Consider the following 16,756-nt stretch of genomic DNA (forward strand, 5'->3'; position numbering starts at 1 on the left):
AAGAACTTTTGCTATAAACTGGGGACATATCAATTGGAAGCAACGGAGGAGGAGAAAGACCTGGTTCTACTGGTCGATCACAGGATGACTGTGAGCCACAATGTGATTTGGCTGTGAAAAAGGCTAATGCAATTCTAGGATGTATGAGATGAGGTATTTCCAGTAGCAATAGGGATGTGTTATTACCATTATATAGTCATTGGTTCTTCTTTTGTATGACATTTGAAAAGCAACAGGATGGGATTATACTTGAATTTTAAGATTTGAAAGCCATTCTAATGTTTCTGGGATAAGCTAGGTGGATCTTCCTACTACCACCACTGTAAGCGTAAATGGGACAGTTGTTTGTGATGTCACATGATTTGTACCTCACCACAGTCCCAATTTGGTGATTCTTTGATTTTCCATTTGTGGAGGAAATATTCTGACCTGGCGATGAGACCTCATCTGGAATACTGTGTAATTCTGGTCTCCTGTGTTTGAAAAAGATGATTTCAAACTGGAAAAGGTGCAGAGAAGTGCTACTAGGATGATCAGAGGAGACTTAAGGAGCTTTGTTTAGCCTAACAAAATGAAGGCTGAGGGGATATATGATTACTCTCTACAAATACATCAGAGGGATAAGGCAGGGAGAGAAGTTATTTAAGTTAAGCGCCAATGTTGCCACAAGAACAAATGGATCTAAACTGGCCATCAACAAGTTTCGGCTTGAAATTAGACAAAAGTTTCCAACCACCAGAGAAGTGAAGTTTTGGAACAGTCTTCCAAGGGGAGCAGTGGGGGCAAAAAACCTAAATGGGTTCAAGACTGAGCTTGGCATGTTTATGGAGTGGATGGTATGATGAGATTGCCTACAATGGCATGTGGCCCACCTGTGACTGATAGTAGCATATATTCCTAATGGCTGGAAATGGGACACTAGATGGGAAGGACTCTAAGTTATTACAGTGAATTCATTCCCAGGTGTCTGGCCGGTGGGTCTTGCCGATATGCTCAGGGTCTAATTGATGGCCATATTTGGGATTGGAAGGGAATTCTACCCCAGTGCAGATTGGCAGAGACCCGGGATGGTGAGTTGTTTTCCTTCCTCTGAAGCATGGGTCATGGGTCACTTGTTGGTTTAAATGCAAGTAAATGGTAACTTGAAGTCTTAATCATGATTTGAGGACTTCAGTTAACTCAGCCAGAGGTTATGGGTCTATTACAGGAGTTGGTGGGTGAGGTTCTGTGACCTACGATGTGCAGGAGGTCAGACTAGATGATCACGATGGTCCCTTTTGGCTTTAAAGTCTGTGACTCTAACTATCTATTACCCTAATTCTAAGCAAGGCGGCAGTAGGACACTAGTTCTGACTTGCTGCCATGGGAGGTTAGAAGGAACTGAGTGGCAGGTTGGGGCTTCAGCACTCTTTATAATCTCGCTGTAGGTGGCATGAGGGTGTACAAGGTGCATGGACACCACTAATGGACACTGCGGACTAAAAGATGCACAAGATGCATACACCTTCAGTGGGATCTGTGTAGACAGTTGCTTGAAGAAGAACTTGCTCTTTGCTGCTTACAGGACTAGTTTAATCCATTCAGCTCTCATGTTTAGATTCAATCTAAACATGAATCTCATGTTTAGATTCAACAGGTTATCTCAAGTGCTTATATACAAATGCACAAAGCCTTGGAAACAAGCAGGGAGAACTGGAGGTCCTGGTGATGTCAAAGAACTATGACGTGATCGGAATAACAGAGACTTGGTGGGATAACTCACATGACTGGAGTACTGTCATGGATGGTTATAAACTGTTCAGGAAGGACAGGCAGGGCAGAAAAGGTGGGGGAGTAGCACTGTATGTAAGGGAGCAGTATGACTGCTCAGAGCTCCGGTACGAAACTGCAGAAAAACCTGAGTGTCTCTGGATTAAGTTTAGAAGTGTGTGCAACAAGAGTGATGTAGTGGTGGGAGTCTGCTATAGACCACCGGACCAGGGGGATGAGGTAGATGAGGCTTTCTTCAGGCAGCTCACGGAAGCTACTGGATCGCATGCCCTGATTCTCATGGGTGACTTTAATTTTCCTGATATCTGCTGGGAGAGCAATACAGCAGTGCATAGACAATCCAGGAAGTTTTTGGAAAGCGTAGGGGACAATTTCCTGGCGCAAGTGCTAGAGGAGCCAACTAGGGGGGGCGCTTTTCTTGACCTGCTGCTCACAAACCGGGTAGAATTAGTGGGGGAAGCAAAAGTGGATGGGAATCTGGGAGGCAGTGACCATGAGTTGGTTGAGTTCAGGATCCTGACACAGGGAACAAAGGTAAGCAGCACGATACGGACCCTGGACTTCAGGAAAGCAGACTTCGACTCCCTCAGGGAACGGATGGCCAGGATCCCCTGGGGGACTAACTTGAAGGGGAAAGGAGTCCAGGAGAGCTGGCTGTATTTCAAGGAATCCCTGTTGAGGTTACAGGGACAAACCATCCCGATGAGTCGAAAGAATAGTAAATATGGCAGGCGACCAGCTTGGCTTAATGGTGAAATCTTAGCGGATCTTAAACATAAAAAAGAAGCTTACAAGAAGTGGAAGGTTGGACATATGACCAGGGAAGAGTATAAAAATATTGCTCGGGCATGTAGGAATGTTATCAGGAGGGCCAAATCGCACCTGGAGCTGCAGCTAGCCAGAGATGTCAAGAGTAACAAGAAGGGTTTCTTCAGGTATGTTGGCAACAAGAAGAAAGCCAAGGAATGTGTGGGCCCCTTACTGAATGAGGGAGGCAAACTAGTGACAGAGGATGTGGAAAAAGCTAATGTACTCAATGCTTTTTTTGCCTCTGTTTTCACTAACAAGGTCAGCTCCCAGACTGCTACGCTGGGCATCACAAAATGGGGAAGAGATGGACAGCCCTCTGTGGAGATAGAGGTGGTTAGGGACTATTTAGAAAAGCTGGACGTGCACAAGTCCATGGGGCCGGACGAGTTGCATCCGAGAGTGCTGAAGGAACTGGCGGCTGTGAGTGCAGAGCCATTGGCCATTATCTTTGAAAACTCGTGGCGAACCGGGGAAGTCCCGGATGACTGGAAAAAGGCTAATGTAGTGCCAATCTTTAAAAAAGGGAAGAAGGAGGATCCTGGGAACTACAGGCCAGTCAGCCTCACTTCAGTCCCTGGAAAAATCATGGAGCAGGTCCTCAAAGAATCAATCCTGAAGCACTTGCATGAGAGGAAAGTGATCAGGAACAGCCAGCATGGATTCACCAAGGGAAGGTCATGCCTGACTAATCTAATCGCCTTTTATGATGAGATTACTGGTTCTGTGGATGAAGGGAAAGCAGTGGATGTATTGTTTCTTGACTTTAGAAGGCTTTTGACACGGTCTCCCACAGTATTCTTGTCAGCAAGTTAAGGAAGTATGGGCTGGATGAATGCACTACAAGGTGGGTAGAAAGCTGGCTAGATTGTCGGGCTCAACGGGTAGTTATCAATGGCTCCATGTCTAGTTGGCAGCCGGTATCAAGTGGAGTGCCCCAAGGGTCGGTCCTGGGGCCAGTTTTGTTCAATATCTTCATAAATGATCTGGAGGATGGTGTGGATTGCACTCTCAGCAAATTTGCGGATGATACTAAACTGGGAGGAGTGGTAGATACGCTGGAGGGGAGGGATAGGATACAGAAGGACATAGACAAATTGGAGGATTGGGCCAAAAGAAATCTGATGAGGTTCAATAAGGATAAGTGCAGGGTCCTGCACTTAGGACGGAAGAACCCAATGCACAGCTACAGACTAGGGACCGAAGGGCTAGGCAGCAGTTCTGCGGAAAAGGACCTAGGGGTGACAGTGGACGAGAAGCTGGATATGAGTCAGCAGTGTGCCCTTGTTGCCAAGAAGGCCAATGGCATTTTGGGATGTATAAGTAGGGGCATAGCGAGCAGATCGAGGGACGTGATCGTTCCCCTCTATTCGACATTGGTGAGGCCTCATCTGGAGTACTGTGTCCAGTTTTGGGCCCCACACTTCAAGAAGGATGTGGATAAATTGGAGAGAGTCCAGCAAAGGGCAACAAAAATGATTAGGGGTCTGGAACACATGAGTTATGAGGAGAGGCTGAGGGAGCTGGGATTGTTTAGCCTGCAGAAGAGAAGAATGAGGGGGAATTTGATAGCTGCTTTCAACTACCTGAAAGGGGGTTCCAAAGAGGATGGCTCTAGACTGTTCTCTATGGTAGCAGATGACAGAACGAGGAGTAATGGTCTCAAGCTGCAGTGGGGGAGGTTTAGATTGGATATTAGGAAAAACTTTTTCACTAAGAGGGTGGTGAAACACTGGAATGCGTTACCTAGGGAGGTGGTAGAATCTCCTTCCTTAGAGGTTTTTAAGGTCAGGCTTGACAAAGCCCTGGCTGGGATGATTTAACTGGGAATTGGTCCTGCTTCGAGCAGGGGGTTGGACTAGATGACCTTCTGGGGTCCCTTCCAAACCTTATATTCTATGATTCTATGATTCTAATTAAGTGTTCAACCATTAAGACCATTTCAAATAAAGAAAGTATTTTTGTCATTCAAGAGTGCCTTTGACAAGAAATAGTGTATTCTAAGGAGAGCATCTTTATCATTTTGCAGCAAAATACAGAAATTTAGCATGGCTGGCTGGCTGTAACTTGTAATGCTGTTTTTCTCTTGAGCACTACGGTTTTTTTTGCTAGCATCTTTAAAAAAGGATTTGAAGTAAAGGGTATACAAATCAACAATGTATTGTATGTTCTCTAGCATTTAAAATGAAATCTTTACTTTGTAAATGACAATCACTTCTCACCAATAATCAATATCAATTTATTATAGATGTATGGCAAACAGATGACTACTCTATTTTGCATTTATATCTCTATCAATTGATCAGTATTTTTTTTTAAATGTTCACTGTATTTATTAAAATGTTCACTATTCTATTTTAGGAGATTTGTAACTCCCAAACCATACATATTAAAATAAAAACATTCCTATATTTGGTTTACAAAACCTGATGCAATTGTAGGCATACAGTTTGTTCTGTGTGTAACCCACCGACTTGGTACAGCTAACACAAGTTCTAGACACAAGATCGGTCTCCTTCCACGGAAAAACAAACATATTGTAATCCATCACAACCTATTTGAAGGGACATGGTGAAGACTGATAGGCCATGAAACTGATTTACCTTGGTAATAATCCTATCAAAAATGACTGATCTTCCAGATGTTTTCTGTGCATTTCAATTTCCAATTAACTTTTGCAAATGCAAGAAAACATTTAAAAATACTGTAGCATGCAACTTTTCAGACACACACACACACAACATAACATGTAGTCTATTAGAGAAAAACTACAAGAGAAATATTTCAATGATTAGTTGTTTATCATTAATTCCCTGGTGACTTACATATTACTAATTACATTTGATTCTTCCTGTAAAACTGCTTTCTTCAACTTGCCACGTTCAAAACATGGTACAACTTTAGAAGCTGACAATCTGCCTAATGTTGAACGTGGTTAAATATAAAACAGTGAAATGTGTCTTGCAGTTGGAGTTGTTTTTGTCCTTGCAAACTGTTATCGGATAGCTAGTTAAACTCCAATGGCCAGTTCTTCAGCTGGTGTAAATTGATGTAGCTCTACCGAGGTCAATGGGGCTGCGCCAATTTAAGGCAGCCAATGTTAATCTGGCACCAGATGTTAAAGGCATGTTAATGCCTTGGAAGGCTACATTTAGCACTGTGCTAATAATTGGTCAAATTGTGAAGTTATTTGAAAAATACAGCATTTCATCTTGGATTATGATCTTGTCAAATCTCATAGACTAAGCAGGGTTAAGCCAAGTTGATATCTGTAAGGCCTGGTCTACACTGGGGGGGGTGTGTGTGTGGATCGATCTAAATTACGCAACTTCAGCTATGAGAATAGCATAGCTGAAGTCGACGTATCTTAGATCGACTTAGAATTATTTACTTTGCGTCCTCGCAGCGCGGGATCGATGGCCGCCGCTCCCCGTCGACTCCGCTTCCACCTCTTGCCATGGTGGAGTTCCGGAGTCGACAGCAGGGTGATCGGGGATCAATTTATCGTGTCTACACTAGACACGATAAATCGATCCCCGATAGATCGATCACTACCCGCTGATCCAGCGGGTAGTGTAGACGTGACCTAAGAGTGTACACTATGGAAAACTGAGTGACATAGGAAGCAGTGTTGGTGTTTTTTATAAAATAATTCCTCTTTGAATAAATTCACAACAAAAAATGTGTTGCACAATATTTTAAACATTCCTAAATTGCTACAGACTGAAAACATTCATACTTTGCTTCAAATTCATATTTCCTGACAGCAAGTTAAACAGATATAAATACACTACAATACAGTACATAAATGGGAGAGTGTATATTATTGTCGTTCCTGGCTTCATTTTTTAATTTTTAGCACCTAAAGCAAAGTATGGTGAGATATTTCCTTATTTTTCCAGATAAATTTCAGCGGAAAATTATCTTCTCACCTGGATGTAGAGAAATATTTCTTCTTTATCAACAGAAAGCTTTACGTGTTATCAAATTCCAGTATGCTTGCTTCTGCTCATCTCCAACTGTGGTAAAAGGTGGAGAAAGCCCTCTCTCCGCCATCCCTTTGTTTACCCACACAGGGTGAGATAGAATAAGGCATCTAATAATTAAGTGCCCAATCCTGCAAGCCTTTTCACATGGAACTCCCTCTGAAATCAGCAGGAGTTCTGTATATGCGGGATTGAGGACCAGGCTAACTTTTTTAACTTCAGGCCAAATTCTGCTCTTAGTCACACAGGATTTATACGGTTGTGAATGAGAGCAGATCATGGCCCTTAATTTATACATCTATGATAACTATTCTTTATTATAACTAAGGAAGTTTTCCAAAAGGGCCTAAAACAAATGCACAAAATATTCTTCTTCTTAAAAATGTCTAAAGAAAAATGCACATATTTACCTTAAAATAGTTATTGAGTTCATTTGAGAGAAACTGATAAAAAATCTCTCTTTCAGCAGATTCAATCAGGCGATCATGGAATACTCGGGTTGTTTCATGCACAAAGAGAAGAGCTGCAGTTTCTTTTGAGACAATAACAGACCTGTGGGCTTGCAACAACCCCTGGAGCACCTGTTAGCAATTTTAGTATACAGTGTTTATATGAAGTTTTAAATTAATTGGATTACTAAAAGAGATCCTGTTATATTTATTTTGAAACTACCATATATTGTATTAAGCTTTATCAACAGTAGTATCATACATTTTAATCAGAACTAAAGCATTCAAATATCTCTTACTTAAGCTATGTATTTTCTTCCCCTGCACATGCATTCAAGGGAGCAGGAGAGCACAAGAAGCCTACCTTGTACCTCCCACACAGAGGATGGTAACATGACAGTTCCTGGCCCATGACCATGGTTACAACATCATGCTATCCAGGGAAGGTGGGAGGACATGAAACAAAGTGCACATTGCATCCTCCATAAGATGTAGCAGCAGGTGTATCTTCCCTAGGCATCAGGAACTATAGAAAAGATTGTGCCTCTTGAGGCACAGTGGGTCCAGGAGTCCTAATGGAGTGGCAAAGCTCACCACAAGCCCTACCACAGGGCTGTTGGTATAAGCCAGATGACCGCCCATATTTGGTCAGCCATAAGCATAAGCAATGCAAGTGGCTGCCCGGGGTACCTTTTGCAATGTTGAATAATTTGCAACACACAGAGCTTACATGATCCAACTTTCCATACATACTAGGAATAGAAGCAACTCCTAACCTAATAATTTCCCCTTCCCCATCTTCCCTGGCAGCATGAGGCCCTGAAAATTCCTTAAATATCTCTTGTTTGAGTTCCATTACTGTAGGATACTGTAGTATTTTATTTTATAAGAAATACCACACTTGCTGAAATCACAATTTATTGAAATTTTTAATAGTACACAAAAATGTTTTTATATTTGTAGATCATGCACAACAGGGACTGATGTATATGCTCAGCCTTGATTCAAACTTTAATCTTTTCAGTAAATGAATATACTTAAAGGGTTAATTGAGCCCTGGTATAAGTGGAAGTTCAACTTAACTGAAGTCAAAAGAGTTGTGCTGACGTGTAGCAGGGCTGAAAATGGCCAAAATTATTTAGTTCCTAGATATTTGTTTCTAATGTTAACACATCTTTTTATGGAAGGAAATAAAGATAAGATACAACAGTATATACCAGTGCACAAGTAAGTGAGATATAGATTAGTATATAGTGCTCATGGTATGGCCACTCTGGTAGGCAGCAATAAATACTTTTAAAATGAACAATTTGTAGTCTGAAGGAGACCATCCCATTCCGCCCTCTGTTTTCTTCTTTTTATTAATAATTATTTCTGAGTGATCTTGGCAATTCTAAAAGCAAAGACTGGATTATATGGAAATCTCTAAATTTATTTTCCTTGTTTGTCATAAACCAAATTGAAACTATCATAGGACTCCAGATAGCAAGACTAATTTAATAATCTAACTCCAAGAACCAGGCTCAATTCAATAGACAAAATTATATATGCTCTTGCTTGTTCACTATGCACAAAAATTGAGAATACTTTTATGGCAATCTGAAATGTCTAGTGCAGTATAACACACCTTGAAGAGATCTCGTAGATTAAATGTATAGTGGCACTTAGCTGGCGTTGGGAGCATGCTGCGGCACATATTATAGTATACAGCTATGGAAGAGGAAGTTAGAAAGTCATTGCATTTCCGAACCTCAGATAAGAATCTGTTGTTATACAGGTATGTTCCCAGATGAACCTAAAGAAGAAAAATGTATATGATTTAGTTACCACTTCTTAAGAAAAGTTTAAGCATATTGCTAACTGCTGAAATATAACAAAATTTATAAGACAAAAAGCAGCAATTTTCATTATTATTTTAACAGGAAAAGACACTCTTACTTACCTGCACAGTAACTTTGGTTCTTCAAGATGTGTTGCCCACTGCTGGTCTATGTGTCCAGTGCATTTGAGCAAGAGACTTTTGGTCAGCAGTACCTATTCGGGTGAGGGATGTGCCCTGGGGGTCCTCATGCCTCCAACTGAGGGCATAAAACACTAGGCCACTCAAAGTGCCCCCCAGTTCCTTCATCACTGAAATCCTTATGAAAATAGACTCCACAGTAGCAGGGATGTAGGGCATGTTGTGGAATGTGTGTGTACAGGCAAGTAACTGTTTCTTCTTTGAGTGCATGTCCACATATATATATTCCACTGTTGATGACACCCAAGCAGTAGACATGTTGGAAGTGGGAACCAGGAGTCTTTTAAAACAAAGACTATAGAACTTCTTTCCCAAAGTTCACATCACCTCTAGATACAGCCCCACATTCACTCAGCATTACACCATTGTGGAAGCAAGACCTACCAATGTCCACACTAGGAACATTCCTTAGAGAGAGTGAGCAGTTTGAGCTATAGTAGAACAGGCAGTAATCCTAGGGAGTGGACTTGCATTAGCCAGTTTGTAACAAATTTTGTTGCACAGTGAGATCCAGTTTTAGATTCTGTGAGCCACAACAGTCTGACCGTTCATTGTCTCTGCATATATAACAAAGAGCCCGAGAGACATTCTGAACAGTTTCATCCTATCTATGTAAAAGGAAAGTGCCCTATAGATCTCTAAAGAATGCCGTTTCTCGTCACCCTTGTGAGTTTGGGATTTCAGGAAAAAACATCAGCAGATGAATGACCTGATTTCAAATGAAAATAAAAAACCACCTTCAGTAAGTTTTTGGAACAGACCTTTAATGAGACATTATCTTTATGGAAGACACTATACAGATGTCCTGCCATCAGGTACAGTAACTCCTCTAATCTCCTTGCTAATGCTATTGCCAACAAAATGCTGTCTTTGCTGGTAAGTGAAATAGACCAAGGTGGAATCATGAGACCTGCCAGGACTAAATTAAGCTCCCAGGAAGGGACTGGTTTTCCTACTGGGGGATAAACCCCTATCAGACCTTTTAAAAATCTTGCTACCATAGGGTGGGAAAAAAACCAAATCTTTAATGAATGAGAGAGTGAATAGCAAAGATGGCTGCTAACTGAACCTTCATCAAACTAATTTACAGGACTGAATTTTTTGAATTCCAGGAATTATTCTAATATGTCTAAGACCTGAGCTGTGGAAGGAGATAATTGATGATGATGAAGCCATATCGAAAATCTCTTCCATTTAGCCAGGTAAGTATTCCTAGTAGAGTCTTTCCTACTTTCACTGAGAATGTTCCGTACATAGCCGGACAGACTTTCTGATGAATTAACCATTCAATCATTCAATGCTGTGAGGTGCAGAGTGCAAAGAAACTTGACCATGACTCAAAGATTATGCCTCAGACTAACAGTAAGGTGTTGGAAGGTTGAATGGATGAAGTTTGAAGGTCTAAGTACCAAAACTGTGTTGGCCACACCTGGGCTATTAATATGATATGGCTACTTCCTGTTTGAATTTTCTTATGGTTCTAGGAATCAGCAGGATCGGAGAAAATACCTACAGATGTTCCAAAGACCATGAAATCAGGAATGTATTGGAAATTGACCCTGAACTCTGTCTTCCTTTGCAACAGAAACAAAGGCATTTCTTGTTTTCTTTAATAACAAACCCATCTATGGTGGGAAAACTGTATTCACTGAAAATCACTTGAAACGCCTCATCTTTTAGAGTCCATTTGTGATTGTTGATTAATTTTATGCTGAGGTTATCTGTCAGAACATTCTGCACTCTGGGGAGATCAGATGCCTTGAAAGTGACCCAATGACGAATGTAGAAGTTCCAGACGTACCTCCTCCTGACTCAACTGAGTGGATTCTGACCTGCCTTGTTAGTTCAGGTAAAACATTGAAGCCGTACTGTATGTTCTAATCTTTATGATGAGACCCTTGATGAATGGTAGGAAGACTTTGCAAGCTCAATAAATGGCTCCCAGCTTTAGGATGTGTAAATGAAAAGCTGATTCCTGAGCTGTCCACAAGCCTTGTGTTTGCACATCATCCAGGTGTGCTCCCCAGCTCAGAGCGGATGTATCTGTTACTAGTGTCTTCAATGGAACTGGAGGAGAGAAAGGGATCACCTTGCAGCATACATTACTGGATCCATCCATCAACTTAATGAAGCCAGGACTCAAGATGCAGTGTGAATTAACATGTCCATGTGATGTTTTCTTGGCTGATACACAAACTTCAACCATCTTTGCATGCAACACAGGTGAAGTCTGGCATGCTGAGTCATGTAAGTGAGGCCAGGTGGTTGAGCAAACTGAGGCAAGATCCTCCAATTGTTCTTAGATAAACCTGCAGATTATTGCATAGGTTGAGCATAATTGGACATTTTTTTCTGGAGGCCGATAGGCAATCTGCTATTGTGAAGTCCAGAATGGCCCCAATGCACTCTATTCTTTACACAGGACACAGAACTGACTAGTCATTGTTTATTTTCAGGTCAAATCGAGCAAAGAAAAACTGAATTTGAAGGATATTGTCCAAAACTTGCTGACTGGATTGACCCTCGATTAACCAGTCATCCAGATATGGAAACACATGGATATACAGCCTTCTGAGATCAGCAACTATTACTGATTTAAAGGTGATCTAGATGAGCCCTCCCCATCCCTAAGTGGAGTTGTCTGTCACTAGAGTCTTAGTATGTAGAGGTATAAAGAAGGGTACTGCACTGCACACCTGAGGAGGGTCTTTCCACTAGTTTAATGATGACTTCTTGTGGGATCATAACCATCTAGTCCATAAAGTGTCTGCTGGGTAGACATAGTGATTTCAACCATTCTTACAGAGAGTGTAGGTGAAGTTTGCCATGCTAGGTGACGTAAGTATATGAGGTCAAGTGTGTTAGAAGTCTGAGACATGCTTTCACTGATGTTCTTGGGTGAACTTGAAGTTGACTGATAAGCCCTGCTATAGTCTGGATTCTCTCTTGTGGAATGTAAGCTATCAATATCTGGAGTCTAATAGGATTCCTACGAATTCTGTGCTATGCATCAGTCAGTGTGGATTTTTGCTATTAACTTTGAGATGAAACAAGGCAAAGAACTGTAGAGTTATTTGAACTGAGTCAGTCACCTGTTGTGAAACTCTTCCTCAAATCAGTCAGTTGTTGAGGTAAGGATACATCTGGATTCCTTATTTACCTGGATGAGTTGCCTGTACTTCAAGGCACTTGGTGAAAACTCTTGGTGCTGTACATAGACCAAAGGGCAGAGCCGTATTCTGATAGTGGAATGTTCCTAAAGGAAATTGAGGTATTTCTGTGGGTTGGGTGAATAGATATATGGAAGCAGGCATTTTATAGGTGAAGAGCACCAAACCAGTCCTGATGATCTAATGCAGGAATTTATGGAGGCTAGAGTCACCATCCTGAATTTGAAACAATGGATGAACATTTTGAGGCACTGAAGGTCCAGAATAAGCCACCAACCCCTTGTTCTTCTTTGGGATCAGAAAATAATGTGAATAAAAGCATCTTCCCCTGAAATGTAAGGGCACCTCCTCCTCCACAGTTCCCAGCTATAGAAAGGAGTTTACTTGTTTTAACAGTCTCTTGTGAGAAGGGTCTCTGAAAAAGAACAGAGAAGGGATTGCTTATGATCTCTAGGACCCACTAGTCTGAGGTAATGCTTGACCAAACTTCTCAAAAACAAAAATGGTTGTTGCCAAGGGATGGTGTGAGGGTAGAACAGAAAAGATCCTCAGGTGGTTCTATCAGGATCTCAATGCTGGAGTCAACCCTGGGGCAGCAAAGGAGGTAGAGGGTCATTTACACTGGAATCTCTGTCTCTTCCTCAGTGGCTCTTAGGTCCTCTGTGGCTGACTGTAATATTTGACAGAGGAGTGCTGTCAAAAGTATGTTGGCATGGCTGCTTCCTCTTTAGATTTGGGATGTAGAGTCTCAAAGAATACAGAGCTGCCCTTGAATCCTTTAGACTCTAAAGTTTAGAGGGTGCTTCCTCTGTCCTGTTGTTGAAAAGTTCATTATTCTAAAATGTGAGGACCTTGATTGTTGCCTGGGGATCCCTGAGGACTGAAGCTATGACAATAGAGAAGTATAGAAAGTCAGATGTCCTTCTGCCATTCTATATTTCATCTCCGCTTGCTACTCTTTGGATAGTTTTCTATAAATCGAGACATTGTCTCAATTTAAAAAAAATCTTATTTTGAGAGGAGGGGCCTAACAGTTAGCCATACCTCTGGATCACAGTTGATGAATAAAGCTTAAGGCTAAAGAGTTCCAATTTCTTTGGGTCCTTTTTGCTCAGTGTGGACTTAGGAGGGCCCAATGTTTTGATCTCTCTAGTACTGCTACCACTATGAGAGAACTTGCTCTTGAATGTCTAGAAATACTTAGATCATTTAGCAGGGACTCAGTACCTCCTGTCTGCTCTTTCTGACATGACAGGGATGTATGGCTAGGATTTCTACCATGTGTCTCATTAGGTTCTGGAATTCCTTAAACTCACCAGCTGAGGGAGGTGGATTCACTGCCTTGTCAGGGGACAGTGAGGAAATCATAGCAGAGATAGGATGCTTTTTCCCTGGTAGCTGATGTTCTTCTTCACTCTTCTCCTGCCTTTCAAGTATCTGTGGCTGTAATGAGTTACCTGATTTGTCTCTTTGGGGAGGATGATTTAGCCATAGAGAGAGTGGATGAAGCAGGCTTCTTGAAGTCTGGCTGTACGCCTGAAGGTGCCAAATAAAGCCATGACTGGAATGGGCAGAAGTATTGAGTTGGAGGGCACATGGGAGGTACCAGATAGGGTGACACCCCCATGAAGCCCAGACCTCTTTTTACTACACCTAGTCCAATGTCCCCACTGGAGTACTAAGGTCTGGTGCTAAGGCAACAATTTTTCTGCTGCAGCTGTGGTGATAGTAAAAAGTTCTCCCTCTTCTTCCCCAAAGTCACTTTTAAAGGGCCCCAAAAAAGGCGATGAGTGGAATAATCTATCCTCTCATTATTTTGTCCATCAATTAGGCCTAATTTTGATACACCAATATTGACTTATTGATTTTTTACTTCTCTTATTTACCAGTCATAATTTTAACACAGTCCTTGAGTGGTAACAGTCGACCCTTTTTGTTTAAATTAAATTTAGGGTTTTTGTATTCTTTTTAACAAGGTTGTTAAAAATAGTTTTATATAACAAATTACTGTAACAATTTTTGACTCTTAACCCACTTTTTATCAGTTAGGCTAACAATTAAAGTAGGCCTGCTAGGAACCAATTATTACACCACCTCCTCTAAGAGAGGGACAGGTCTCTCATGTGTACTGTACAGGAAAGGTCGGTACCAGGGATATCTCTCTAACCTGCAGTACCAGTGGCTACAAAGTTGGTGGGTTAGCTATCACTCCTCTTTATTTTTTTGAAGAGAGAGGACTCCAGTACAGAGTCCACCAATAAGTTACTCAGCACTGGAATAGTGGGTACCATGGATGTAGTTGGTACTGAGGTGGAAGATACTGGGGCTACAATCACAGAGGCACTTGTAATGAGAATCTGAGTACCAATGCAGTTAGCACCATGGTCTGTACCAAAGGGTTGGTAGTGAGGGCAGCAGTTTGCTGATTTAGAGAGTACCACATGTGCTGTCTTGGAAGTCGGTACTGAGTCACTGGCATGGGTCTTGTCAGGCTTATGGCTGTTGGATAAATGAGCCCAAGAGAAGTCATGCAGCTGATGACTCTTCTGTTTCTTGCCAGGTATTGGGAACGGCAACCTGTGCCTGAGGTTCATCTTTGGATTGGTGCTTCTTTCTGCCCATCAGACACTGATGCCAGTGAAGTGTGACTGAATGGTTCTTGTGAGTGGGTGTAGTTCAAGAGCTCAAAATGGAATCACAGCTCACCACCCCACTGTCTGAAGCCTGGCTGTAGCTCTTCTCTCAAAGTCTGAGAAGGCTTGGATCGATTCTCTAGGAGGAAAAATTTCATTTGCGCCTCCATCTTTCTCTGAGTATACTTGGTGAAAGAGCAACAGACAAAACACCTCTCGTGGATGTATACTTCTTCAAGAAAAAGAAGGTACTGGAAGGGTCCACACTTAATGGGCATCCAAGCATCATAGGGGTGACATTAAACCCTGGTGACTTACCTTCTGCCATAATGTTAGTACCCCTGTATGGCTGGGCGTGGTAGAGGTGGTGGGGACGAAGAAAGATGTCTAGGCTAATTAAAATGTATCTAATTTCCCGCCCCTGGAAACATGTAAAGGAGAAACTACACAAATTACACTATACTACTGCATACAAGGCTAAGTAAATTGCACAGTGTGCAGAATATGTGAAGACTGCAGGGCTTCCATGTCACTGCCATGAGTGGTAAGAAGGAACTGAGAGAAATTAGGACCAGCTTTGCCCTTTATTCCCCAGGTGTGGGAGGGAAGGGATGTGATGGCACCTAAGCTGGAGGAGCAGCCCCAAAGAGCAGCTGGCTAAAAGAATCCCATCTTGCATACATAGGGTACATGTGCTCCAAGAGGGAAATCTGTGTAGACAATCATTTTAAGAAGAAACTTAGTGACTTCAGCACTTTAGTGGGGATGTGAACAAATCCTTGGACTCCTTCCAAGATGCTATCCTTGATAAATCAATATTCCAGACAAAGGGAACAGTATGTATTCCCAATCTGGAGATGGACATTTATTACTGTTAAGTTCTTGGCAAATTTATGGTGCGCCTATGTCAGCTCAAAAGACAACACTTTGAATTGAAAATGGTGGTCCTGTTAAAATCTGATACCTTTTAACACTTGGATATGCCTCTATGAGCAAATAAATGGCCATCAAGCCCAGAGCACATAACTAGTTTTGCTATTTGCAGGTGGATTCAAGCCACAAGCTGTACCAGCATCCTTTTGAAAAAGTAGTGTAAGATGGGCCTGATATCAGAGCTTGCAATTCTCCTATCCTAAGTGCAGAGGTGATTGCCCCTAAGAAAGCTGTTTTCATGAAAAGGTGATGTAAGGAACACGATGCTATTGATCTGAATGGGAGTCCAATCAACCCAACCAACACTACACTGAGATCCTATCAGGGCGGGGGCTCCCTGACTGGAGGGCATATGTATATCAACACTTTGAGGAATCTAGACACTGTAGGGTATAATAATACAGTGTGGTTATGTATTGGAGGATGATAAGCTGATACAGCCACTACATGTACTCTTGTAGAGCTAACCGAAAGTCCAAAGCACTGTAAGAGATAAAGTAATCCAAAATAAAGGGAATGTCAGCTTAAAATGGAGAGAAATGCTATTCCACCTAAACAGTGAAATGCTTCCATTTGGAATTGCAAGTGAGTCTTCTGGAATCATTCCTGCTATGGACCACGATGTTTTGAACGTCTTTGGAACATGACTTCTCAATATCAGTTAGCCTGCTGGCATCCAGGCTGTATGGTGCAGAGACTCTGGAACTGGATGACTTCCTCATTGTTTAGGGAGATTATGTCCGATCCAGAGGCCATGTTTTTGGGGGCTGCACCAAGAGTCTTAACAGGTCTTTGAATCAAAACTGCCTGGTACTCACTGTGCTATCAATAGCAACTTTGCTGCATCCTGTCTGAACTTTCTCAATGTTCTCAGAATTAAAGGAACTGGTCATAGGTATACATCTGAACCTGGGAATATGAGATAAGGAAAACATCAGATAGGAATCCTGGGCTCAGACTCCCTCTAAAGCAAAAGATGCAGCATTTT

General features: G+C 41.8%; 1 protein-coding gene across 1 annotated transcript in view; it reads right to left on the reverse strand.

Annotated features, from left to right (window-relative positions):
* The window catches only part of DNAH14 (dynein axonemal heavy chain 14), a 485,531-nt gene that overhangs the window by 156,162 nt on the left and 312,613 nt on the right, over nucleotides 1–16,756 (reverse strand). The window contains exons 52-53 of the mRNA XM_048843312.2: nucleotides 8,640–8,807; nucleotides 6,974–7,144 (exon numbers count right to left, since the gene is read on the reverse strand). Coding sequence (XP_048699269.2) covers nucleotides 6,974–7,144; nucleotides 8,640–8,807 — 339 coding nt within the window. The remainder of the gene's footprint in view (nucleotides 1–6,973; nucleotides 7,145–8,639; nucleotides 8,808–16,756) is intronic.

Source organism: Caretta caretta, chromosome 3 (assembly GCF_965140235.1).
Source record: "Caretta caretta isolate rCarCar2 chromosome 3, rCarCar1.hap1, whole genome shotgun sequence".
Classification (NCBI taxonomy): domain Eukaryota; kingdom Metazoa; phylum Chordata; order Testudines; family Cheloniidae; genus Caretta; species Caretta caretta.